Genomic DNA, 27668 nt, shown 5'->3' on the forward strand with positions numbered 1-27668 from the left:
TTTGATGAAGTATTAATGAGATGTTTGTTTTTTTAAAGGGCTCCACATCTACTTAAATACATTTATTCACATTAAACAATAAAAGCTGCCTTTTCTTTTACATTTTTGTCACTATACAAATGTTTTATCCAATTAACACACACAAAAATACATTAAAGTTACTGTAGTAAACTGTACACCTTTTAACTTGACCTATAAATAAGCATACTTGTTGTCTTTATAAACACAATACATACATAAAGTAAGTACATGTGTCATGTTATTTCAGCCCATTACTTCCCACAGCCCTTGAAGCGTAAATCCATCCTTCAGCTTTTCAATGGCAAGGCCGAGTTCCTCAGAGAAAACCGGCTCACGGTCTTGTTGCTTTGGAATAACAACAAATAAATTAAGTTTCCAACAACAAGTTTCCAACACCTTCATGAATAGAAATGTTAACTATGTGAATTTACCTTACTGCCATCAGCGAAGTAGGCCTGTAAGAAAGCACACACAAAGACATGAAATTAACACAGTTATGAAAATAGCCAGAGCTGTCTGATTGTAATAATAGGTTATTGTTATGTGATGAGTACAAACATGAGCTCTAGGCAACATAAATTCATGTTTGTTCATTAAGCTGAAGGGCATTAGCTAACAGCTATTCTGAGAGTCTGAAAACTAAACCTTTAACTCCCAGAGGAGTGATGAGTGTAACTGGTGGAAACTACTCACAGTGAAAGCATCAGTCTGCTCGTCTGGCTCAATTTCCACATCATCAGGAGGCTGTTCCACTGTGAGCTCTTCCAACGGCTGGGGCTGGAATCATTGTTAGGACAAACAGCACTATGACAACATGATCAGTTAAAACTGGTGGAAAAGCCAGCTACATTATAGTATTCAAAAATATTCATGGGAGTGTTAACAGCTGTGAATTCAAAAATAGACACAGAGTTTTTTATAGTTCAAGTTTCAATGTTGTACTATTGAGGCATTCAGGGTCAGTGATTATAAATATTGTGCGTGGACGCCTACCTTTTCTTCCATTTCGTAGTCCACTCCAAAGATGGGGTTGGCAGAGTAGACCTTGTGCAAGGAATTGATTTCCTTGAGTGCATCCTGAAGCTTATCCACTGGATCAATCTTAAACCCCAGCACATAGCCTCCACTCTAAAACCACAAAAACAGCGTGTATTACTGTATTACAAGCACTAAAACTGAAGAAGAAATCGCTAATAATGTGATCGCATCAGATAAATGTGAATGAAAGTGCAGAGAAGTTACCTGGCGGGAACTCTCAATGACCAAAGCCAAACCAAACTTTGAGTCTCTTATTCTGATTGACCACTTGAGGGAGAAAAGATTTTATGTTAAACACATAATAACAGAACACAGGATTTTAGAACAGAAACAAGTGCAATAGGACCATTTTGTTAGAAAATCAGCAGCAACAATCCACAGAAGTTGCTCTGAATTGTGTCACTTGTATTGAATAATGTAAAGTAATAAGAAATGATCAAATGCTCTAAAGATGGATCATATGAAGCACTTCAGAGCAAGAGATGCTGTGTAGGTTTGTCATAACATTACATTCACAGTGATAAGAGATAGTACTGTTTAGGGTTTAGCTCATATCAATAGAACATTTCAATGTTCTTAAGTGAACTGTACTTACAATCTGGAGGTAAGGAATGCTGACATTGAAGCTCTCATTCATATTAGCATGCCACACAATCCGTACGTTGGTAATAAAGAAGGTTCCAAGGTTACCCTAAAACAAAGAAAAACAGCAACAGTCAAGTAAAATAAACAGTTACACATATTGCAAATTAAGTATCCCTATAATGACAACAAAATTACATGTAACTTTCCATGTATATAAAAAAAGGAGAGTTCAAGAAAGTATTTAATAGAGAAAAACAACTTTCAGTCAACTATGATGCTCATTAAATCAAAATTGTACTTCTGTATACTGTGTAAGCCGGTTCAGTAATATTCTGCACATTATCAAACAGACACAGAAAAGATTTTATACACTAAATTAATTTATGGAGGCTGAGTAAAACTGAAAAAAGCAACTAAACAATCACATCACAGAAACAACACCAGTACCTGATCACTGGATAAATTCCAGACTCCATTAATTTTATCGTACACTTGTTCCCGGGGCAGGAGTCGAAGCTGCTTATTTTGAATAAGAGCGGCTCGCAATTTCAGGTCCCGGTACATTTTAGAAGTCTCGTAGGCCCTAAAACAGCATAAAACACATGTTAAGATAATAAATAAGACATACATTTGGCACTGAATGTATTTAAAGAATCCCAACACTGCCTCAGTGCTGTTTTACCTGTGTACAGCAATGACAGAAGTAAAGAGTCTAGGACTTCCTGGAACCACATTTGTAAAAATGAATTCAAATCTTGTGTTGTTGGACTTTGTCAGGATGTAGAGAGCCTCGGTTTGGCCTCGTAGTTTCTAGAAAGGAGAAGTTAGTTCCTTAATTAGCATGCATGTTTATCTAACTACCATATTCAATATATATTTGTTTAAACTATAGTCACCATTACTGAATTTGTCCTACATAGGTTAGACATTTTCCCATTTATACAAGTGATGCATTTGTTCAGTTTCTACTTTATGTGATGTGTCTGAGAAAAGCTTCTGAACAAATACACTGGAAGAGAAAAAAACTAACAGCAAAACAAAGATTTACTTACCGAGTTAGCTGTCCTTGTTGTGATGTTAATGATTGTGTTGTAACCCACAGCTGAAAAAAAACAACAGATTTAATTTAGATTTGATATAATTTTCAGATTGTTTCATAGTTACTGCTTCTCCTAGTCTTGTTAGTACACAATTGTAAATGTGAATATCCAAAGTAAAGAACCTCAGTCATATATCTTACATGGTGTCTGATAATGTTTACTTTTGCTTTTCCGGATGTGTAACTGTCCAAAAGAGTGTCATTTTTGAGATTTCCAATTTCAAATTACAGTATGTTCTCTTGCATCTTCTTAAAGCACTCTATATTAGTTGAAGTGCTAATTTAAAGCTGTTTTAAGCTTGTACTATTCCACACATTTCCAAGAGAGGGTATAAATATTCAGCCGGTGGAGAGGCATGTACTCACATAAATTGACTCTTGGCAGGGCCAGAGAATGCCAAATGATTCTCAGATTTGTCACCAAGAGTCTTCCTGCAAATAAAAAAAAGGTGACATTATTATCAGCTATCATTAGCCACGCACAAGTTTTCCAGATGTACTTAAATCACAAGGTGGCAAAAGTACCTCGATCTCCGTTGTTTCCTTTCGTGTCTTCAATCGAGTCCAGGCAATCTATCAGCACCTCTCCTGGACGAGTTTTCATCTGCCTATGTGTCGAATAGATTGACATATCGATCACCGATAGGTGTAGCGGCTGAAGGTTCATTCAGTTTATCACAGCTGCTCACAGTAATGCTACTATTAAGGTCATCTATAATATCTTCACAAAAAGACACACGTGATATTAAGCTACCATAAAATTTCTCGAGAGAAGATGGAGCTAAACACACAGTTAGGAAAAGATTGCAGCGTAGTTTAAATATTATAGGTGGCGCTGATTTATGTAGCCACTTAGCTTAGTTGAGCTAGGTTAGCTAGCTAGCTTGCACGACGGTGAAATGATCACAAACAAATTGAGCGTTAACTTACTGCGCTGTTATGTCGAATCTAACGTCCCTGTCTTCCCAGAGAGCATCTAAAACCGACGCCATGACTGCAGGTTATCACTGCCAGGGGTTCGTTTAATAAAGTTTAATAATCTCCCACCGCGTTTAGCTAAATGTCAGACTGGCTAATCTGATGAAGCTGTGTAGCGTCACAATCACCGTGGCAACAGACGGCGAGCCGAGCGGACCAAAAGTACTTCAAACCCGAATTCACATTTGTTTAGTATCGGAAGTGACAGTTAAAAGTGGGTGCTTTAGATACTCTGCCCTCTGGTAAGAAGTTAAGTGAGTACATTTTTCTTTTTATTTATTTTTTTAATATATAAATACATATATATATATATGTGTGTGTGTGTGTGTGTGTGTGTGTGTGTGTGTGTGTGTGTGTGTGTGTGTGTGTGCGTGTGTGTGTGTGTGTGTGTGTGTGTGTGTGTGTTTGGTTTTTAACATCTTCTGCGAGCCAGCTCTCTTATATGAATCAAATATAACTTAAAACACAAGATAAAAACATATTTGTAGGCTACAGACAGGCCTTTTAAACTTTCAAAAGCACTGAAAGCTTAGTTTGTAGTCTCTAATGTTTTGTGGTCACCATGAATGAGACCAACGTCCCGTCAGATGACTATAAATACAGGTCGAATTCCAAGCAACATCTGGAATCTGGTTAGGGTGTGATTCTTGTGTACCGCTTCACTGAGCAGTTGGCCATCAGAAGCCCTCCTGCTGTCATTAGAGGCTTGAGGTGAATAGATAGACCCTAATTAATTAAAGCTCCAATGCGAGCTGCAGCAGTTGCTTGGTGTAGCGGTGCACAGGGTTTAAAACCATACTCCCCCTTTTTATTCCATACTGGCTCATGCTACAAATCAATCATCTATAAAAAAAAAAAAAAACTCCACTCTACACTTGATCATCACTAATCCAAAATCACTTCTTCATTCTTATTTTATCATTTACTTGATTGTCTGTATATGTAGCCGTGCGACAGACTGGCGACCTGTGCAGGGTGTCCCCAGCCTTCACCCTAAGTCAGCTGGGATAGACTCCAGCTGACAGCCGACAGGATGACTTCTCCATAAAAACATCTGCTGCCTGTGACCTACTGTGAGGTTCAGCTTTACTTGACAGAAATGCAATAACAGCATTCCATTGTTTTTCATTTACTTGAAACCAATAAATGATTGAATTTTGGGATTTAAAACTGACTTCAATGTTAAATGAATTCTTTGTGAAAATCTGAGCAAATAATGACAACTGCAGCTGTAGACGTGATCATCAGTGGTAATTGGTGACAAAGTCATGTTCAAATTAGTCTTGCTGTGATTGTGCTGTTTCTATAGAGATGCAGAACTTTTTATTACAGTGAAAAAGTGGGACATTGTCAGAAACGAACAATAAATCAAACAGAATAAAGACACATCCAAATTTTCTTTCTAATTTCAAGACTAAAATGATGTCCACATGTATAACAAGCACTCACAGAACGCAATTCTCCACCAAGGCTGTTTATTCCCCCATACAGCATTGCCAGAAATGCAGCATATTTTTGTTGAAAAGCATCATTTTATTATTGTTGTTATTATTGATGATCTGAAATCACGGCACTATGGAATGTTGTCATTTAATATAAATGTACCCACAAACAAAATGATCTTGCGCTGAGCACAGGCGTGTGTTATGCATGTGTACATTATGTAGGGATACTGAATCACATGACCTACACGTGTAAATTATTTTTATAAAGGTCTGTTGATCAGTTCATCACTTGACTGTGGAGCAGGATGTTCCAGTATAATACAAACTATTAAACCCGATGTAAAAACCAAGGTACAAGTGGAAAATGCAGCTTTGCATTGGAAGGATGATTTAAAATTTCACTTAAAAGTCAGATGAAGTAAATTTTTGTCATTTTGTCTTTTTCAGTATTTACCCCATGTTGGTGTACTTTATTCACACTATCGATCATAATGCTTGAAATTTAGCAAAGAACTGAAACAGTGTCCACAGACGATGATGGCTTTCATGGTGACAGTAATGCAGCTTATTTTAACACAAAACACACAACCAGCTTTTTATATTTTATTATTAAAAAAACATTTCAAAAACATAAATTCAGATACACACACTGCCAAAATAGGCAGGCTTTTAATGGCTAGATCGCAGAAAGCCTCAATCTTCATCACAAGATGACATTCGCAGTAGACCTCTGAAAGCAGTGCCCAGATAAAAATGGCCCTTTATTACAGCTGCCAGTTGTAATCCAAAAGGACACATTGCAATAAAAACAAACAGCACATACACAAAAGTACTCAAAACACATTTTAGCAAATCTTATCAAAATAAGGTAAAATTCTCACTATTGCTGTCAGACTAAAAATATATTGAGTGTACATGAAGCACGTGGCTCATGGAGGTACAAGAACGATCTATAGGTTAATGTCAACAGAAGTTGGCACTTTTAAACCGTGACAGGCAAACCCTGAACAAACGTTTCACCATTTCAGGTGTGTTAAGCACAATATCATTTTTCTGAGGTAATAGTCAGTGTTTGTAAAGGTTAATAAAATTGTAAGACATTAATTGGGTTAAACCAGCATCATGTCAGCAGCGTTTCTATTTGATGAGAAAATGCATTCATGTCTCAGGACTAAAGTGTTCGACAAGTGCATGAAATTTTCAAAACACACGTGACAGAATGCATCACGCTAAACTACAAATCAGCAGATTTCAGAGCAGTAAAGTCAATTTTCAGATGGCTTCTCCTCCTTTTATCCAGCTGAAAGGGACAAGAAAAAGAAAGTCAAATATTCAGAAAGGAATGATTAAAAAAGATTATCAAAAAGAATATGCACATAAAATCAACAAAGATTACCTGTTCTGAGCAGAACACAAGTCTTTTTGCATTCGTCTTCTGTTTCATAACGGTTGTCATTTCCACCACAGCCTCCGTACCAAAACTGTGCACAGGAGTTGGCCTGCTTGTCATAATACCAGCGGATGCTGTAGTCTCGGCAAGTGCCTTGGTCCAAGCTGAGGTTACAGCGGGGATCAAGAGGAACGGCCTCTGGAGAAGAACTAGTGTGTGAGATCCATGTTTTCCAAAGGATATTTTTGTACTAAACAAGTACAGCACTATGAACCAATTCTATGTCTACTTATTCAAAGCAGTTTTTAGTCTATCATGTGTTTGCAATGAAGAAGTACAAAAACAAAGTATACTCAAAGCAGGCGCAATACATTCTAAATGCATTAGTTTCTGCACGTGCTGTTGATGGCTGCTATTATGATACACTGCACTAAAAAAAACCTGAAGGACCTGCTCATATGTGTAAAATTTAAACAGATGGCAGATTCTGATGGTGTGAATGCCTGTTCTGGAACTGCATTGCTAGAAAAATTGTTGCTTTCGTTTAGTTTTTTGTGGTAAAAAGCAATCTTTAAAGACCCAATCTGGTGAAAATCAAGTTTTTTACCTTGTTAATATATCCATATAGTGTTTTGTTTTTTTTTTTTAGTATCATAAAGACAAATCATGAGCAAAAAGCAGACAACACTATGGCTGAGCATCTTGAAACTGCAGTGTACCACTGACAAAAACACAGATTCAGATTTCCAGGGTTTCATATGTAACAAGCCTAAGCAACCAATCCTGCCCATTTGCAGGGTTGTATTACAGTTCTTCTTCAGAATTAGTTTCCTGTTCAAACATGTATGACTGATTTACTCCAATTTTTTAACTTGCAATGGTGCAGCGTAGAGTAGTTTTACAATGATTAAACAGTCATAGGTGAGCTGGTGTGCTCAAGCTACAGTGAGTGGGGAGGGGTTTTACTTTGTATCTTTATTGTTGTTATTGTTTAACGTTTTTATGTTGGAGCAAATTCTGATGAAATAACTTCTGGAATATCTTGAACGGAAAGTATGAAATTTTAAGTAAGACCTCGTGCTTTCCGTTTATAAGTTTAACAGGCAGCGAGATTCCAAAGTCGCAGCTTGATAGAGTCCTGTTAATATAAGACAGTTAATTATGTAGATTGTTTTTAATTATCATGAGATAGATACTGTATAGTATTAGTTTTCACCAGTACACAGCTTAGGAACTTTTCTACAGCAGACATTTCACTCGTCCATAGCAGGTAAAACCCTGATGATATTAGTGATGTCAGAGTTTTATTCAAGGGTCACTGATAGTGTGACAGTGAGCAGTTATGCTAATTAAGTTGTTATATAGAATCCAGTCAGTATTAATTCTATTATTTCCATGGTTTTCTTACTGAGGCATGTCAAAAGAAAGCAGGCTGAGGAGGAGTGGCGTACTCACCCTCTGGCTGTGCTGGATTCACCACATTCTGCAACTGATCAGAGTTAAAGGTTGAAACCGAGTCCGGTGTTGACAAAGATGTTGCAGATGACGACGATGATGATGCTGACGATGACGAAGAAGATGATAGGACTACATCACTGGAGTCAGAGCTTTCTCTTGCCGGTGTTTTGTTCACTGCAGACACAGCGCCACCAACTCGCAAATGTGCCCTTAAGTCTAAATCTTCACCATCGTCATCTTCCACCTCCTGCAGTAAAACAACAACATACAATATATCAGTATTGTGATCAGTTCTCTACCATTAATAAAGACAGTATAAAAATACAGAGGAGTTTTCAGCAAAGACCTTAACAGGGAGAGGCTCAGCACTGATGGGCAGTGCGAAAGTGTCTCCACGAACTCTGCTGTTGGTGCGTCTCAGATTTTGGTTCTCCTCTTGGTAATTGTAACCATTCCCATTGTTCCCGTATCCATTATTCCCATAACCATAACCATTGTTGCCATAGCCATTATAGCCATTAGTATTATCTCCGTGTCCATTGTTTCCATTAAGACCATTGTTGCCGTTCCAATGTCCATTTGTAACGCGATTGTAAATAAGGGCGCCGTTTTCATCCTCACAGAACTGGCTGACAAGTTTAGACTCCAGTGCTGAGAAAAGAAAGGAAGAAATCTGTTAATTTTAGGCACTTTATAACTTCTAAACCAAACACTCTGGTGAAGGAAATAAATTTACAACATGTGACTGCGATCCTCACCTGGCAGAGTATTGAAGTCATCAATGAGGTACATGTGTTCACTGTCTGGGTCAGAGGCGATGAGGTTGAGTTCTCGTAAGAACTCGGCCTGTGTCGGATCAGAAGAGTTGACAATCCCCAGAGCGTACATTTCAATGTTTGCAGCATGAGCCTCTCGCACAGCGATGTCAAGCTTGACCGGCTCTCGTTTGTCTGTCTGACCATCAGTGATGACGATGGCGACTTTTCGTACTCCTGATCGGGCGCCAAAGAAAGCCTCCTGAGTGGCCTTTCTGATGGCAGTGCCGGTGTAAGTGCCCTCACCCATGTAAGGCATCTTTCTGATTGCCTGCTTGACGTCCTGTTTGGTCCTGTGACGAGCCAAGTTGAACTCTAAGTGGACATCCAGACTGTAGAGAACCAGTCCGATCCTGGTGGCGTTGTGTCCGACTGTGGTCCGGTCCACCAACCTGGTGACAAAGTCTTTGATGATCTCAAAGTTCTCAGGGCCAACGCTCTCTGAACTGTCAATCACGAACACGAGTTCCATTGGTCTTTCCTTGCACTTGATGCCACATCCTGAAAAAATAATATACTGTTAACTCTTACTGTGCTGTTCCTTGGTTTACCTCGTGGTAAAAGCTGCAGCAACTTATATTCCTATTTTGATCCAACAATGGTTAAATGACAGGATTGATGTGAAAGGTATCTCTTAGCTTTAGACAGATCCACTGAGAATTAGTGTCTGCTTGTAGCATATTTCAACTACTTGTTTTGGTTTTGAGATCAGCAACTTCAATGCTCTGGTAATTTTGTGCTGTACTTAGTGTTATTCCACATTTTGACACCAAGATTTTAATTTTTCCTGAAAGTACAGCATTTAGTTTTTAATTATTGGTTTTCAATCTCTATCGGTTGATCTCTAGTTGCCAACAAAGTTAAAGCCACATAGACCACAGTAGAGCAAAAAGAAGTCGAATTATTGGACTCACATTAGACAGGCAGACAGAGACATGACTCTAAATGAAATGTAAATGTCACTTAGTGGTGCTTAATGTTTGATGGATGTGTTCGTGTTTGCTGAGATTTTTACAATATCAATTGAAAGTAATATTATATCAGTTTTGCTGTGTTCATGGCTTGTTCTACTACCCCCAAGTGGCCAAATGAAAGAAATAAATGACATTTCCAACATTTTAACTCATACAAATTCATGAAGCCTGAATGTGGACCAAACCTTATATATATTCTGCCATTCGATTTTGGCCCTACATTCATCCAAGGAATCGATCCAAAGTTCCTCTGCTAACAGATTTATCAGATCTCCTTGCAGATTTTACATCACTACACGTTCTTCCCTTTACACTTGACTAGGTTTGTAGTCTTACCGCAGATTTCTTTGATCAACTTAATTACGTCTTCTCTCTGGAAAATGGAGAAAACTTACATTAGTAGAGAAACCTGTACAAGTCTTTTGAATGGTCAAATATTTGTTGAATGAATGAACTCACAGTGAGGCCTGGATCTCCCTTTGCTCCGTTCCTCCCCTGGGATTTGAGAAAACACTATAACTGTTTTTGTCCTGCATTATTAAAAACAACTATACCTGTAATTCTTAAGATGGTTGTGTTGATAATGGTATTGATGATGTGATTGTGATAATTAATATTCAATATTTTGCTAATATGAAGCACCTAATCTGTCTTGACAGTACAATAGCTCTCATATACTGTACAAAAAATTCTTTAAACATGTATTATTATTAGTAGTAGTATTAGTATTATTGTTATACCATTTCGCCAGGAACTCCAGGATCTCCCAGATCTCCTTTTGTACCCTTCATTCCTCTCTCACCCTGTAATCCACGATCACCCTGTAACAACGGAAGAGTAATCAATCAGTCAGAGGTTAGTTAATTGGATATCATTAAAATGTTTGCAAGATATGTGTAAATCCATCACCTTAGCTCCAGGAAATCCATCTCCTTGAGGCCCTCTGGGCCCAGTCATGCCTTGAGATCCTGGCTCACCCTGAAATACGATTTAAGCTTTGTTGAATCACACAGAAGAGTTCCAGGCTTACGAAAGATCATAAATTATTGTTACATTTTATCCTGCAGCCAATTTGTCAAGCAGTTCTTTGTGTAACACCAGTCAAGAACATGAAGTCTGCTTCAATCTTACTGCACTTATGCACAATGAGGATTTACCTTTGGACCTTGAATACCTTCCCCCGGAGGTCCATTTGGGCCAGGAGGTCCTGGTCTCCCAATATTACCCTCAAAACAACACAGTTAAAATTAAAATTTATGAATCAATAACCTGCAAACCTGAACAAAGCAAACAAACACATTAATACACATACACCAAACTCTAACCTTATAGTGTTGTTTAAGTATTAGCTATGTTTCAGATGTAATTGTTTATTATAACTAGATCACATTGTATAATTGGAAATCTTCCTTACTGGTGGTCCTTGTAAACCCTCTCCAGGTGGACCAGGCAAACCTGGCAATCCCCGAAAGCCAACGTCTCCCTGGAAAGACATTATGTTATTGAATGTGCACCCACAATCATGCATCTTCCCCATGCAAAACATGTAAACACAAACCTTAGGACCAGGAATTCCTATTCCCTCTGGGCCTGGTTCGCCTGGTAAGCCTGGCAAACCTGGAGGACCCTGGACAAAGTACAGAAATAAGTTTTGTTATAGCCAACTAGCACAAGATTTAACAGTTACTGGATTTTGGTGCATGCAAATTTTTAAAGTTTGTAAAATTTTGATTAATGATACTAACCACAGGGCCAGGCATGCCTTCTCCTTTTGGGCCAAGTGGACCTGGTAAACCTGGATGACCACGATCACCCTGATAAAGTTAAAGTTGTTGATGAAGACCAACAGGACAGTGCTGTCTTTATCAATATGTTTAACCCTCTGAACCCTAAATCCATCAGCGGGTTTGAAAGCCATGTTGTCTTTAAGAATAATACCAAAATTACACCATTTGTCGGAGTCAGAAGTTGCCAAAACAGAAAGAATCATTAGAGTTTCAACTTTCCAACACTCCTACCCATCTGACAATGTAATCAAATCTAAGTTTAAAATCATGCTATTACATCCAAATCACTTTTTTCTACAAGTCTCATTCCAAAAAATTGCAAAAAAATAAATAAAAAATAGTTCGTTCTGACCAGATTCTGTTAAAAACTAAAAATTCTTCAGCTGTGACCAATAGTCTTATAATAAAAATGCAGGGACTATTCAGCTGAACTGCAGGCTGTGTTTATACAGAGCAGATAGGAGACAAGTATGGAAACCCATTTACAATGTATGCAGTAATGTCACCATTTTTCTCAGTATTGGAAACACCTATAGGTATTGGAAAATGTTTTTGTAAAATAATTAATCAAAAAAATTTCAAGTTTAGTTTTCATTGAGGTGCTGGACTTTATACTACAGTGAAAAATGAGCCCAGGAAAATATGCTAGAAGCGAAAAACACCCAGAAACCACTTGGAGTTCAGATGGTTAAAAAAAATGCTCCAAAAACATGGTTAATCAAAGACTGCAGGATTTACCTTAGGACCAGGTAGTCCGTGACCCGTCTCCCCGATAGGACCAGGGGGACCAGCAGAACCAACATCACCCTGAACACAAGACAATACAGATACAGTGATGACTAGCAGAAACTGTTTTAATGCATTCCATTGCATCAGACTCTATTTGACAGTTGTGGCTGCCTGCCGAGATCAGCGTTTTGGATTATTTACCTTTGGACCTGATATGGACCGTCCCGGCTGCCCTGGCATGCCCTGCTGGCCTGATACCCCACGTTCACCCTGGAAGGTAAAAGTTGGCAACAGACTTAAGATCTAATTCATGCTTGTCTTTATTTTAACAATACTTGTGCTGCCAAAAGCTTCTGAAAGATTTGTTATGGCTCTGTTCAAAGGCTGTGGAATAAATCTTCAACAACAGATTGATAATAGAATAAATGGAACAGACAGAAATGACAGGAGTTTCTACTACTTCACCAAGGAAGCTGTCGAACCACAGTAAGACAATGTTCTACAAATTCATTGAGTTCTTACTTTTGGTCCAGATGGTCCTGAGATCCCAGGAGGCCCATGTAACCCACGGATGCCCCTCGGACCCTGGTCACCCTGGGAGGGAGAACCACAGACATCATCTCAGTAACATTTGTTGCGATGCAAAGTGTGAACTACACAGAATACATAAGCTGAAACATACCTTCTCGCCTTGAGCGCCAATTCCTTGCGCTCCCTCAGGTCCTCTTAAACCAGGTAAACCAGGCTCCCCCTAAGAGAAGAAAGCAATCAATAGTCATAGTGTTTTGGGTATTTATTTGTAGGGCAATGGATGAAGAAGGTTAAGGGTCATGCATGGCTGAGAAATAGTGCAATGAAATGGAAGGCTTCCACAAAGCTGGCAAAATGGGCTTCACCTTCTGTCCTGGAGCTCCATCTTCTCCAGGAAGACCAGGCAGACCACTCAATCCTGCAGCTCCAGGTTCCCCCTGTAACACCAGAACTGTGTTATTTATTTATATTTTTGGCATTTCCGACTTCATTATTTGGCAAAAGTCAAGAAAGCAACAGCATATAGTGAGAGAGACCAGAGGGATGACATGTAGCAAGGGCCTGGGTTGGCCAGGATTCAAACTGGGGACTCACTTCTGATGACGTTCGTACTGATGTAGTATGCGCCCAGTGGCATATTGGGTCCCCCTACTTTTATCTCAGAGATGATGTATTCAGTACATTGGCACTCCCCTAATATCATATCAAATGCCATAGCTCACGATAATGCTGACAGTTTTGTTCAGGAGAACCGTCTCACCTTTGGACCAGGTTCACCGATGCCTCTCTCTCCTGGAGCTCCCTGCTCTCCTGGTAAACCTTGGTCTCCCTTGGAACAGAAATAGTATGAAAACATACATCATTACAACAAATGACAAGTCTGTACCCAAACAGAAACCGTCACCTTCTCCTAATTTTGTTGTGTTAGGATAACTTGAGCCTGAAGAAACACATGAGAGGAAATAGAGTTGCAAAGTGAAGGGACCTGTTTTGGAAGTAAAAGTGCCATTTATTATTCCCATAGAGAGGGACGGTCTGAGCACTTCTTCGGCTTGGCTCAATATAAAATGATAAATAACCTGTCCAAATGATTCATGACTGTCTTAGAACACGTGGTTAATTAACTACGATTTCCAAGGTGCACTGCAACAAGAAACATCCAGTCACCAAGTTGTAAATCTAAGAGTGTAGAGTAAACTCATAATAGAAACTGCAGCTTACATCAAGTTTGGCTGAATTTATGGCACCTTGATTCTTCTAAAAATTATAGCCATTAAAAGTTGTCACATACATTTTTTTATTTATTAATTTACAACATTCTATTCATAACAAACATACAAACATGACATGGCATATCTCATCATGAATTAAAATTACTTTGCTCTAAAAATCTTTACCCTATGACAGGACAGTGTAAAATTAAGATTCTATTGTCCTGGAGTCAAACTTTTATCAAAGCTAACCTTTGTGTAATCCATTTATTTTACGAGCTTTCTAACAAACCTTCGGTCCTGGTAAACCTTCTCCTGGAAGTCCCCTGACCCCTGGTGGACCTCTCGGTCCCTCAGTTCCCTGTGCAATAATAATGATTACAGGTTATCAATGCAGAATGTGCTATTATTTAATTTTTGTGTGTGGAAAAATGTGAAAACGTCAGGCATTTAAGTAACATTTAGACCTTCTCCCCCTGAATGCCCGCTCCTACTGCTCCAGTTGGCCCTGGAGAACCATGGGGCCCCAGTTCACCCTGGAAATAAAACACCACGGTCAGTAAAGTATATAACTATCAGTTCCCTGTGATTCACCTGGCCATTTAGCTGTTCATATACAGTCTGTCCTATGTGCATCTCAGCGGCTACATAATTGGGTTACTCAATAGAAATTACAATTCAATTCAACAGTTCTGTCATAAATTCCACCTTTACAAAATTGAGAAAATTTGTTTTTTGTTGATCCATAAGATACATAATGCAGCCCAGTACAACACCACCACATGCCCTCATTGTGTAACACTGAACTACTACCTCTATCACGGTGTAAAAAACACCAATCAAAACCAACAAACAAAAAAAACCAACAACTGATCATTACAGGCATCACAGAAACAAACTCTATGGAAGAATAGCTGTGTTGAATTGCATTAAATTGCAGACTCAAAAGCAAAAACAAATAACAAATCCCCCAATGTAGTGAGGATCTTCACTAAGGTCTAATAATCTATTCATTTAAACATAATTTTCACTGTACAGACAAGATGACATTAGTGCCACATACTGTAGAAAGCGTGTGGTATGAGGAGGAAGATTGTGCAGATCAACACTGAAGTGAATCTGTTTTTATAGGTTTATCATCATCGTATTACATTCTCAGTTGTGTGTTTGACCTTGTTGCTGACTTCACTGATACCAGTAAACTGTCTATTTATTTGACCAACTTTGCATCTGCATCCTGCTTTTGGTTCCTTAATGTTACTTATTACAGCACTGTCATACTTTTGATACTTTACTCAAAACGTAATCTATTCGTATTGTCTGTCCATTTTAGCTGATTGTGCGTACTCTGACCCGCAGTGCACAGTTGTAATGACAAACTGACTGACTGAAATGCTTTAATACACAATAATTATTAGTTTTAAATGCTGCAATAACATGCAGAACAGCATAAAGTAGAATCACCCACTAAAAGAGGTTTACTGACTGTGCAACAGATCCAAATAAAATTGCTTAGATATTTTAGAAATGCATGTATTAATATTCCTTTAATTGTATACCTGCATAATGCAACCTCATGTGCTACTTTTAACTTCCCCACAGGATCCAGATGTTTAACTTTCTACATTCCTTTCTGCTCTGGCCTTAATCAGTCTAGTGTTATAGGAAGAATTTGTTATATTTGTAGCCTAGAGGAGGTTTGAGCTCCTTTATGGATTTCATTAGCGGCTTTGTTGTGTACATGTGTCAAAATCAGTTTGTTAAATGAGTTAACAACCTACTTTTTCTCCTTTGATTCCTACGCCCTGCTGTCCCCTCGGCCCCCTCGGTCCTGGGAGCCCTCGATCCCCCTGTCGAGCAAAAAAAAAAAAAAAAAAACCTGTCAGTTACATCACAGCGACTTAACATTGGGTCACAGCCAAATCTGCATTGTTCTCAGTAAGGAGTATGGAAGAAGAACATGTTGCCTCTTGTTACCACTGATGCAAAATGATTCAATGCACGAGGAGTGGCACTGTTTCTTGTTTTCCTTTTTGTCTTTGTGGAATGTCTTATCTGCCTGTTTGTTCTTTTAACCCTTTTCCAGTAGCAGTGAATTATGAAGTGAAAGAGCAGGTGATCGGAGAAGCGAAGGTTTAATCGACTCTTATAGATCCCCAAAAATTATGACTGCAAGGATGTCTGGCACAGGTTGAACAGATGTGTAATTGCTTGAGTATATTTCCACTGTTCATTTTCCAAGACCTTCTTTCAACAAATAAAAAAAAACCCTCAGATTTCTTGACAGAGAAGCTTCAACAGTCTCATAAATATGATCGTCCTATTGTTAAATTCACCTACAAGTTCTGTCTTGAGCAGCACTAGTGAGATTGTGCGAATACAATTCATGTGTGTTTTTACTTTCATTGGATATTAGACATTTCTTTGCTGCATCTGTATTAACATCCACATTATTGCTTCTGGTCTTGCGTTTCCCAGTTATCTCTGTTTGAAGGATGTGTCTATTTCATGGTGCAGCATGTTACAGCACGAACAAAGACAGTTTTTACAGGCTTAACAAAGGGGCAAGTGGTGACACTTGAATGAACACCTGTGTTGTGAGTCAGTGAGCTGGAGCAGAGGTGGATTTTGATAGATGTAGATTATGAATTGCAGAATGGTTTGCTTATGTGCAACCAGACACTCTCAGAGTCTATTAGCAACAATTTAGGCATTACTAGATAATCAACAAACAACCCACTGTAATTCAATTCATGTGTAACTCAAATGCTTTGAGAGCTTCAAAGTTCCTATAAGCAAGATTTTGAACTTGAGCATATCATTAAAATATCAGCAAAAACTTATGTGCTGTATAGGGAAGTAATGATCTAGTGAATGAAGTCACCTCAGTGTGTTCTAATCTAAGCTTCTCTGTTCTATCTTTTGATAGCCAGTTGGACCATGCCTGCATGTTAATGCATGTGAGTTACTGTATTTGAAACTGTTGATCCTCCCAATGACCACTCAAAGCAAATTGTAAAGATGGCAGTGCAGTCCGAAGTATTCAGTTGGTGCCCGAAAAAACGTAGTATTTCAATTTTTTGTTTTTTTACCCAATTTATGTTTCATTTCAACTCAGCGTGAGAGGTTCTGTTGCTATTTTGTTACTATCCTCAGCTTCTGCTTCCTTCCATTATGTGTGCTCCAGTTCAGTGTGTGTCTGTTTCACTGTGTGTGTCTGTGGGTATGTACACAACCTTTCCGGTAGTAACTGGAATGTAAAGGGAGGTGGAAGTTGTGCCCATTTGTTTTGGTCTGAGGTTCTGGTGCTCTAGCGACATCCAGTGATTCTGAATGTTGTATGTAGCACCTTTTAGAGCTGAATGTTTTTAAGAGTATCATCTGTCTTTTGCTGATCTAGCCTATAATAAGTTATTGATTCAATCTTGACATCAGCCGTTTTTCGGTCGTCCTCTAATGGTAGACTAGAAATAATACCTTTGGTCCAGGAAATCCTTCACCATGGGGTCCTTTTTCCCCTTGAACACCTTGTGGTCCTTGAGGTCCCTGTAAAGATAAGCCAGAGTGTGAAATTTGACACACAAACAGTGCCATATTAATGTTATTATCAGGGCTTTTTCAACAGACCACACAGTATGTGCCTCTTAACTTACAGGAGGGCCGGGTTCACCCAGTCCTGGAGGACCATGAGGACCTGGTCTGCCCTGGAATCCCATGTCACCCTACCGATTAACATAGGGAATAAAATTATTAGGAGGAATGTAGATACCAACAGAAAACCAAAAATAATCAGTTATCTGCAGAATAATCCATAACATGACTCACCTTTGGTCCAGGAAGTCCAACACCAGTTTCCCCCTGAATTCCTGGAGGGCCAGGTGGGCCCCGTTCACCCTGTGATCACAGACATAATGACACTTACCACCAGCGTTCACTGCACCTTTAATCTTGGTCCAACAGATGCAAGTACTTTACCACAAATTTTTTTATTATCCTTCAAATTGCTTTTTATCTTTTAATTAAAAGAAATCCCCAGAAAAGTATGACAAGATGCTCCTTTGAAGCTGATAATGAGGTTGTAAATTCTTTAGCTATTTTGTGTATTGTAAATATAGGAGTGAGTGAGAGATTTGATTGCTTCCTGCAGATGAGATGACACAAATGTTTTGCAAAACTCAGTCTTGAACCTAAGAAATGTCTCAAGAGACCCCAAAGAACAGTGTACGAAAAAACTGTTGGTAGCTATTTACTACATCAAACTTTCAAAATTTGTTGTTGCTGCATTTCATGTGAGTCTATCCAGAATGATTAACTGAAGAGTTAAAACTGTGGTGTGGTGGCACACAAATCCTAGATGGGAATATATATCCTGTATGAATTTAATGAGTTTGTCTTATTTGGACTACACATTTTGTGTACTAAAACAAATTACACTACATAGGGACCACCAAGATTGCTGTTAATGTTTGCAAATGCAGCCCTGCAGGTCCTCACATGGTCTAACACTGATCATACAAAGACTTTCCATGTATTTTATTGCAGGCCTTGCAGGAGAAGCTGACAATGCTGTAGGCACTTCCTAGTCTGTATTTAGAAACAGGATACAAGGCATTAGGAGGACCTGTAGTGAGATTTTTTGCTGATGGTTCATCCCTTATGCTCGTGAATAACAGTAATGATGGGGAAGACTTTGGCTCATTGCCAGATCCTCACACAGGGGTCTATTACCAGACAAACAGGCCCTCTGTGCTGTAGGGTTAGAACCGAGGTGGTAAAGCTCCAACCTCTAGTTTAAAAAGGAAATGTAAAGGTCACAGCAGATGTGCACGACGAGCTGAGTAAAAGTTGTCAACAGGGGCTGACCTGCTTCCCCTGAGGGCCCTCTGGTCCCATGTCTCCATGTGGTCCTGGTAAACCCTGAACAGGAGCAACATACAGACATTAATAAAGGAACATCTGCAGATGTGTTATCGTGTGTATTTAATTGGTGTGGGGAATTTGTTGTCCAGAAATTCAAAGACACTATGCTTAACACACACAGTGATCCAGTTGGTATACCTACTCATAAACACCTTCCATGCTAAAATTCATCAAGATGCTCATTAATAATAAAAAAGTGACCAGAAATTTGCTGCACTGTACTTTAAGTAATTGTAGTTCTTCTGTGCACTTGTCATAATAGTATTACATGTTAACTGATGAAGACAAGCTCTGTAAGTATGAGTTAGTACTAACCTGCAGACCTCTCTGTCCTCTTCCTCCAATTGAACCCTCAGGACCCTGAGTCACACCACACAGTAAAGACACAGACCATGAAATGAAATATAGGGTTATATTTCATTTCAGCGAACACACTGAGTAATATTCAGCATCTGTAGCATAAATACTGCTGTCGTACCCGGTCTCCTTTGATTCCTGGAGTGCCGCACTCACCCCTCTCACCCTGTGCAGAAATTACAAGCATTGCAAAGACTGGAACTGTATCCAACACAAGAAAATGTCAACATTGTCATTAATGTAAATTACATACCTTCTCTCCTTTGTAACCTGGTTTGCCCTGCAGACAAAAATGAATGAGATGTCACGTATGACCAAACTACAGAGATAGTAATGTGTGTTTGATTAATTTTTGCCGTGAATGGTGGCATTTACCTCACCACCGTGCCGCCCAGGTTCCCCACTTAATCCTGCTTCACCCTGATGTAAGAGGATTACATGGTCTCATTACATTATTTAATGTGCGTTTATCAAAGCTCTTTTAAAGCAAACAGAATTTTGAGACTGAAATTGAAAGTAAAGTCAGGTTTAGAAAAAAAGAAAAAAGAAAAGCACAAATAGGCTTGTATGATTAGTCAGGGGCTCTGAATGATCTAGAAGTGTAATAAGAGAGGTAAGAAATGTGAAATAAAAAAATCTCAGAGTCACTTCTATTTATGGGTGGCAGCCAGTGAAGGAAGGGAAATTAAGTTGCCAAAGCAGACACACATAAACTGTGTACAGCTGCCAAAATGTACAGAAAGAAAAGTGTGTAAAGTACTATTTGAACTCTTAAATTTCTAACAACATTGCATGGCACATCTACATTATGCACATTTGAAGACATGGGAACAAAATTTAAAATAAAACATGTTTATCATTTTTACTATGTCTAAAGTAATCCTCAAGTCAAATGTTGGCTTCATCCATTTAAAAGGTGCAGCGTAATTTTGCTGTGTGTGTGACAGTAAAAATCTCCTGCTAAAAACAGACCCTGATGGGAAAATAAAGAAAATAAAAAAGGACCTGGAATTGAACCTTGTGGTACACCATAGGAGGTGAGTGTAGAGGACAAAGAAAAGTTAGCAGTGATCAAATAAACTATCCTGTGTAAGTACAAGACCAACAGTGACAAAACTTGAATTTATCTATTATTATGAATCACAGAAAGTAATGAGAGTCTGGGCTTTTGTACACATTTAAACACTTTAACTGAACATGAATTTCTTTAAGGCGACATGCATGCTTTCTCAAGTACATCCATGTACAGGTAACAGTTCAGTAATGTACAAATATTTATTTCTATACAGATGTTACATATATTCTTTGACAGTTCCATATGTTCATATGTTCATCTGTTTATTCTATTTCATGTTATACTGAGATTTTAGATATCAAATTCTATCTATCTATCTATCTATCTATCTATCTATCTATCTATCTATCTATCTATCTATCTATCTATCTATCTATCTATCCATTTGGTTATCTGTTACAAACTATTAGCGCATAACTGGTAATCATATAAATAAATCAAGTAGTGATAAATTTCACATTAATTCGTCATTACCCATTGCTTACAATAATTCTTTATTTAAGCAACTAAAGTGATGTAATGTGTAAGTTCAGGAATGCCTAACAAAGGATTCAGGTGTGACCCACTGAGGAACTGTTAAATAACTACTAAGTGAGCCTGCAAGCTAAGAAATTCATAGTGCAGACGTCCATCTAAAGGCACGCACCTTTTGCCCTTTAAGCCCCGGGGCTCCGTCATCTCCTGGGCGACCTTTCTTTCCCTGGGGAATGAAACAAAATCGCTGTAAAGATTTGATTCATTTCCCTCTTTGACATTTTACTCTCTTGTTGCTGGTTGCTAAAATCACCTTAACAGGTGACGTTATGATCCATAACCTGAAAAGTAAAGGTTATCTCAACCACATCACTGCAAACACAAAGGTGTTTCTCTCTAGACAGGCATTGTTGGACACAGACAGAGGAAAACAGGTCAGTGGCCCGATGTCTGACAGGGATGTATGACAGCTGAAGCTACAGGACATGAGGTATCTTGTCCACATGGCCAGGAGTCATTGGTCTGAGCTGCACCTGGACAGTGTATGTCAGTTCCCTACCAGCAGAAATCACTAGTTTGTGGTCATTAAACTAATAAAAGCAATTATGAGAGTCTTTTAGTCTAAGTGTAAGAATCTGAGGAATGTCTGTGGGGAGAAAGCACCTGGTCACACAGCTGTCTGTCAGCAACACAATCGTCTGCCAGAGAGCTTGACCTTACCTGAGCTGTGTCATCTGAGGAGGAAAGGGGAGGGAAAGGAAGTTTGCTGAGTTAAAATGTGCAAGTGGATGTCTAGACCTGCTTTGATCAAATGATTTAAACATCATGCTGAAATTAAGTGTGATATCAGGTGTTTAATACTGCAGTTCGTATTTCTGTCCAACCCATATGTTTAACTGACAAGTGACATTGATGATGTATGCATGGAAATAGTACCTCTAAGTAAAATATCTAATACCAGAGTGTAAAAATACTGTTACAAGTAACATCTGTGCACTTAAATTTAACAAAAAAGCAAATGTATCAGCAACAAAACACATATATATTAACATATATATTACTAAAAGTTAAAAAAAAAACACTAATTTGTCAGAACATGTTTTATATTTTAGATTCTTCAATAGCCACCCTTTGCATTGATTACTGCTTTGCACACTCTTGGCATTCTCTGGATGAGCTTCATGAGGTAGTCACCTGAAATGGGTTTCACTTCACAGGTGTGCCTTGTCAAGGTTAATTTGTGGAATTTCTTGCCTGCTTAATGTAGTTGGGACCATCAATTGAGTTGTGCAGAAGTCAGGTTGTACACAGTTGACAGCCCTATTTGACAACTGTTAGAATCTATATTATGGCAAGAACCAAACAGCTAAGTAAAGAGAAACGACAGTCCATCATTACTTTAAGAACTGAAGGTCAGTCAGTCTGGAAAATTGCAAAAACTTTGAATGGATCCCCAAGTGCAGTCGCAAAAACCATCAAGCGCCCCAGGAAAGGAAGACCAAGAGTCTCCTCTGCTGTTGAAGATAAATTCATCCGAGTCACCAGCCTCAGAAATTGGAAGTTAATGACACCTCAGATTAGAGCCCAGGTAAATGCCACACAGAGTTCTAGTAGCAGACACATCTCTACATCAACTTTTCAGAGGAGACTGAACCAATCAGGCCTTTAGCTGCTAAGAAACCACTACTAAGGAAAAGCAACAAGCAGAAGAGATTTGTTTGGGCCAAGAAACACAAGGAATGGACATTAAACCAGTGGAAATCTGTGCTTTAGTCTGAGCCTAACCTTGAGATCTTACCTGCCATGTCTTTGTGCAAATGTGAATGGATGGTCTCTACATGCATGTTTCCCATCGTGAAGCATGGAGGAGGCGGTATGATGGTGTGCTTTGCTGACGATACTGAATATTGTTGGGGATTTATTCAAAACTGAAGGCACATTGAACCAGCATGGCTACCACAGCATCCTGCATCGACATGCCATCCCATCCGGTTTGCATTTAATTGGACCATCATTTATTTTTCAACAGGACAATGACCCCAAACACACCTCCAGGCTGTGGAAGGGCTATTTGACCAAGAAGGAGAGTGATGGAGTGCTGCGTCAGATGACCTGGCCTCCACAGTTACCTGACCTAAACCCAACTGAGATGGTTTGGGATGAGATGGACCACAGAGTGAAGGCAAAAGGACCAACAAGTGCTCAGCATCTCTGGGAATTCCTTCATGACTGTTGGAAAACCATTTCAGGTGACTACCTCATGAAACTCAATGAGAGAATGCCAGGAGTGTGCAAAGCAGTAATCGAAGCAAAAGGTGGCTACTTCAAAGATTGTTTTGACTTATTTCACACTTTTTTGTTAACTACATGTGTTCATTCATAGTTTTGATGCCTTCACTGAGAATCTACAATGTAAATAGTCATGAAAATAAAGAAAAACCATTAAATGAGAAGGTGTGTCCATATTTTTGACTGGTAGTGTATATGACACGAAAATAACAAGTAGAGTTATTAAATAAATATAAAATATATATAGTGTAAAGGATACTACTGAATTGTCGTGAAGCAGAAATAAAAAAATTTCAAGTAAAGTAGGTCATTGTACTCAAGTCCAGCACTTCAGTAAATCTACTTAGTTACTTTCCACCACTGGTTGTATGTGAGATTTATGATGGTCAAAGGTCCAGTTTTATAGGGAGTAAAGCTCTAAATGTGGTGCCTCTGGTTTCCATGGGGGACATCTCATGTCGCATGAAAAATGCACAATAACTGGTAGAGACAGGACACACAACTATATTTCTCAGGGAATAGTACACTACAGTCCTTCCCTTCCTTTTCCTGTTGCCATAGATTTGTCTACAGAATGTGGGTCGGGACCACCTATCCACTTAGTTGTGCAAATGCCTGTAAGCTATACAGAGAAAGCAAGCAATTATCTTGTCTGAACACAAAATGAATAAAAAAACAGCACAATTACCATTCCTTAAACCTCAGGGTTCAATTGAATTTCATACAAGATGTCAGAAATCCTTTCTTGTGATGGATGACACTTCAAAGGAAACTGGCATATTTTGAAAAGCTCAATACTCACCGCAGGCCCGCTGGATCCCCTCTCTCCTTTCTCACAAGCACATCTCTGAGCCAGAGGGCACTTTAAAAAGAAGAGACATGTTTGTTAAACTGTCCTGAATGTAAATGTGTACAGTCAAAGTCAGTCCCTTTGGCGAATTATGCTTTATTAAATGTCAAATGTGTGTGTGTGGGTCCATAATTGTCTTTGTACTTACTCCTTCATCAGCCAAGGTAGTCTGAAAAGAAAACAAAAGTTGGTAAGTATCGGATGGGATTTAAATTGCAGCCAGATATTGCAGACACTTATCATATTTGCTTATTTATTGGAGATATATGGATGTGTTAGCATGACTTAATGTTGCACAGTATAGGTGTCCACAGTAGTTTTGGTAAACCAAGTGGATGATTTCATAAAGTCAAAGAATGTAAGAGTCAGTTTCTTCATTTTGATGCAGGAGGTGGTATCTTAAACAGTCTTTTTTATCGAATAAACTTATATTTTGCTAGATGAAGGTTGCAGTGCCATGCCTTTCCCATTAAGCACTGATTTGAATGGAACTACGATACTAAATAGTGCAAAGAAAAGAACAAATGTGAGCAGTAAATTTGATAAAAACACATAATTTCCTAAATCTTAGAGCTACATTTGGTTATAAAAAAAGGAGTCTGAGTATGGCAAATAAATTGCATAAATGCATGGGACATAAATTTATGTAAGTCACATGTTACTGTAATGAAAATATCACTGTCTAAACCCAATTGTTTCTGCTTAAAGGAATGCAACAAGAGGTTTTAAGAGAAACAGTTTTTCCTGAAAGAGACAAAAAAAAAATCTCCCACTATCAAAGGAAAGCCTGGGGGCTTTGCTCAGTTGACATGCAGATGTCAAACTGCTTTTTTTCTTCCAAGAAGCTGCAGAGAAAAGCTTAAATCCAGATCTGTCATGCTCATTCTTTCATTTGTTTCTCCAGAGCTTTGTCATCATTCCACGTCTATACAAATACCTGAACATGCCTGTCCATGTGCCAGCAGCAAAGTGACGTTTATTCACAGCTAATGCATCAAAATTCTTTTCAGTGCACTCTGCAGACAGACAAGGCATTATACTCACAATTGCGGTGGCGATTTTTTCAACAATGTCCTCATCCTGTAAATTGTGGAGGTAGTGGGAAGTGGGGGAGCTGGCGAGCAGACGGAGCTGAGCTACGTTGGCTGGCTCGTTGGCTGTCCTGGTGATGCCCAGAGTGAAGAATTTGATGCCCTGGTTCTTGGCGTCCGCAACAGCAGAGAAAATGTCAGGGTTCCTCGGGTGGGAGATGCCATCTGTGAGCAGCACTACCACTTTGACGCTGCCTGGGCTGGATTCCTCCAGATAGATCTTGGTCATGTTGGTGATGGCGTAGGTGGTGTAGGTGCCGTGCCCGATGTAGATGATGGGGGCTATCCGGGTCTTGAAGTTCTCTGAGCCCCTCCATTCTGAGAAGGTCTGCTCTGTGATAACGTGGCTGCTGTACTGCAGCAGGGCGACCCTCAAACTCAAGCTGCGGCCGGTCTGCAGCCGTACGCCCTGGAGTCTGTCCACCATGTTCATGACAAACCGCTTCTCCTGCTCATGGTTGTCTTTGGCACTCTCAGAGCTGTCCACCAGGAAGGAGAGCTCCAAGCTGCAGTCCTCATCAAGGATGGCTGTGAAGACATGGAACAAGACTCTGCAGGAATTACATAAATCACAGCTACATTTTAATCGAATTCAATGAGCAACTCTGACAGTTCTTTCTAACAAATCTAAAAGTTCACACAAAGGAGGTCTACAGCAGTTATAGAACAGCACATCAGTGTGAGAAATGGATTTTCTGGTATCATCATATTTTGACAAATTTGGCCAAAGCAAGGAAACACTGATGCAGCACTAAAAAGATTCCAATAAAAAGAAAAAACAATCAAATTTGTTGTGCTTCTCATTCATTTAATTCATTTTCTTACCTTGTCCGTCATAAGTATTTGCTGTCACTGTCACTGGCTTGGCCCTGGATTTCTTATTACCTGTCCTGCTTACATAGACGTCCTGGGCCCAGACGCTGCACAATGCTGTGACCAGCAGCACTGCCGCAAAGGAGGGGAACATCCTTGACCCCTGGAAAAAAAACAGCAACTCGATCAGTGCTAAAAGTCAAAAGGTAAATTAAACTGTAAAATATTTGTTTCAAATAACTGTCTTCACACATACTCACAATCCAACCTCCTTTGGAAATGTTACAGTTTCTAGTATTTCAGTGCAGCCCCCAAATGCAGACTTTGAAAAGTTTAAGCACGATCAGCAGAGGAGCAGAGAGCGCAGCAGCCTCCAGTTAGTGCATTGATAGTGCAGCAGCAGCAGTGTCAGTCATTCTGGGAGAAAAGAGTGAGAGACCCTGAGACACTCACTCCTCCTTTATAAGGAGGCACCAAAAGACCAGATCCACTGGAGCCGTGCCAAGACTCTTGCTCTTGCCTCGGGGCATGGGAAGGCTGCTGGGATATGTTTGCAAGAGAGAAACAACATTGTGTGTGTTTGCTAAAACTGACATTTTAATCACTGCAAGTACAATCAACTGCAGATGTACAACTTTACGAGTACAAGGGAACTAATTTTAAATGCTACAGAATTACACATCTTTTTGAATTACAGAATAAAAATCTGAAATTCTAACAGCTAGAAACACATACATTCATTTATGAAGGTTAATGTGCAGACATTAGACATAAATAACTTGTACATCTGCAGCTGATTGTATTTGCAGTGAATAAAATGCCAATTTCTGCAAACACACACAATGTTGCAGGTATTAGCAGATATTATGTTTATTTGAATGTTGATTTTAATGCATTTGTCACACTTTGTTTTTATTATTAATCAGCACATTCAAATTTGAATTCACACAACAGGTAAATAGAGTTTTATTGGCTGCTTGTGATGATTTTTCTAAGGTTAGCACTAGACTAATATGCACAGTTAAAGTAAGTTCATATAATAAGTGGCATTAATGCCAGTGTAAAATTACACAGGTAAGGGAGTTTTAAAATTTAGAGGCCCTAATGCCAAAGGCTTGATCACCTTTGGTCTCTGCCCTGGACTTTGGAATGACCATAATGACCATCCTGCCTGAGGAGGGTTGAAAGGTCTGTATAAATTTCAATTAATTTTGAAATACCAAGCAATGACAACTGGTTTAAAGATGCTAAAAAATAAGGAATTAGGTTTGTGTTTTCTTTATATTTTTATTTACAAAACAGAGAATGATCACAGTATTGAGAAATCTCGACTAGATCAATCCATGAAATTGCAGTGAGTGAAGGACAAAGGCTCTATAGCATCTCAAAAATAGGGCAATATGTAGTCTCTTTTGAAATGAAAACATCAAACATTTGGAAAAAGATGCTGAAGTGGGAAACAGAGTCAGATAGTTCTTAAGACATCCAAAGTCCAGCTTCTTGTGAATATGACACAATTCAAAAACATGAGCAGCTACTCTCTGCACAGTAACCTAAATCAGTCAATGTATGTGTTCCTGGCAATTAGAATTTCCATTAATTTTCCCCTTTAAATGACAACTGAGCAAGATGCAACCACAAGCATTACATTAAACAACTGTGAGCAGGATTTCTTTTGTTATGTATTGTGATTTGTTTCTTTTAGTTAACCTTTTATTAAAAGAGGTTAAAAACCACC

At 38.9% G+C, this 27668-nt stretch overlaps 2 protein-coding genes across 3 annotated transcripts; both read right to left on the reverse strand.

Moving 5' to 3' along the window:
• Positions 1 to 47: 47 nt before the first annotated feature.
• Positions 48 to 3849, reverse strand: bbs5 (Bardet-Biedl syndrome 5). The gene is made up of 12 exons (XM_023286386.3): positions 3674 to 3849; positions 3269 to 3351; positions 3110 to 3175; positions 2697 to 2746; positions 2327 to 2454; positions 2092 to 2227; positions 1655 to 1750; positions 1264 to 1326; positions 1015 to 1149; positions 715 to 798; positions 453 to 476; positions 48 to 366 (listed from the first exon to the last, which is right to left on the reverse strand). The coding sequence occupies exons 1-12, from the start codon at positions 3733 to 3735 to the stop codon at positions 265 to 267; spliced, it is 1029 nt and encodes a 342-aa protein (XP_023142154.1). The 5' UTR covers positions 3736 to 3849; the 3' UTR covers positions 48 to 264.
• A 1906-nt stretch (positions 3850 to 5755) lies between these two features.
• Positions 5756 to 26352, reverse strand: col28a2a (collagen, type XXVIII, alpha 2a). Of its 2 annotated transcripts, none has more exons than XM_035955509.2 (36): positions 26191 to 26352; positions 25943 to 26093; positions 25071 to 25645; positions 24175 to 24195; positions 23979 to 24038; positions 21060 to 21113; positions 19714 to 19758; positions 19592 to 19618; positions 19460 to 19504; positions 19297 to 19341; positions 18925 to 18978; positions 17887 to 17955; positions 17715 to 17783; positions 17539 to 17607; positions 15843 to 15911; positions 14529 to 14597; positions 14354 to 14422; positions 13611 to 13679; positions 13216 to 13287; positions 13002 to 13070; positions 12842 to 12913; positions 12521 to 12589; positions 12329 to 12397; positions 11549 to 11617; positions 11362 to 11430; positions 11218 to 11286; positions 10961 to 11029; positions 10713 to 10781; positions 10544 to 10624; positions 10263 to 10298; positions 10140 to 10176; positions 8773 to 9330; positions 8361 to 8665; positions 8012 to 8261; positions 6563 to 6754; positions 5756 to 6466 (listed from the first exon to the last, which is right to left on the reverse strand). In XM_035955509.2, the coding sequence occupies exons 2-36, from the start codon at positions 26082 to 26084 to the stop codon at positions 6459 to 6461; spliced, it is 3714 nt and encodes a 1237-aa protein (XP_035811402.2). In that variant the 5' UTR covers positions 26085 to 26093; positions 26191 to 26352; the 3' UTR covers positions 5756 to 6458. The 2 variants fall into 2 exon arrangements, with proteins under 2 accessions (XP_035811402.2, XP_035811403.2); XM_035955510.2 differs by having other exon boundaries at positions 26187 to 26352.
• Positions 26353 to 27668: the final 1316 nt, after the last annotated feature.

This window comes from Amphiprion ocellaris, chromosome 11 (genome assembly GCF_022539595.1).
Source record: "Amphiprion ocellaris isolate individual 3 ecotype Okinawa chromosome 11, ASM2253959v1, whole genome shotgun sequence".
NCBI classification, from domain to species: Eukaryota; Metazoa; Chordata; class Actinopteri; family Pomacentridae; genus Amphiprion; species Amphiprion ocellaris.

Bases quoted from the DNA above. Each gene is read 5' to 3' on its own strand.
- bbs5 (XM_023286386.3), bottom strand. From the start codon at position 3,735: ATGGCGTCGGTTTTAGATGCTCTCTGGGAAGACAGGGACGTTAGATTC. The intron at 3,176-3,268 runs GTACTTTTGCCA...TTTTATTTGCAG, and splicing joins AGGAAACAACGGAGATCGAG to GAAGACTCTTGGTGACAAAT. The intron at 2,455-2,696 runs GTAAGTAAATCT...TCTCCTTTCTAG, and splicing joins CAACAAGGACAGCTAACTCG to AAACTACGAGGCCAAACCGA.
- col28a2a (XM_035955509.2), bottom strand. From the start codon at position 26,084: ATGTTCCCCTCCTTTGCGGCAGTGCTGCTGGTCACAGCATTGTGCAGC. The intron at 21,114-23,978 runs GTGAGTATTGAG...TTCATTCCCCAG, and splicing joins GGGGATCCAGCGGGCCTGCG to GGAAAGAAAGGTCGCCCAGG. The intron at 11,431-11,548 runs GTTAGTATCATT...TACTTTGTCCAG, and splicing joins AAGGCATGCCTGGCCCTGTG to GGTCCTCCAGGTTTGCCAGG.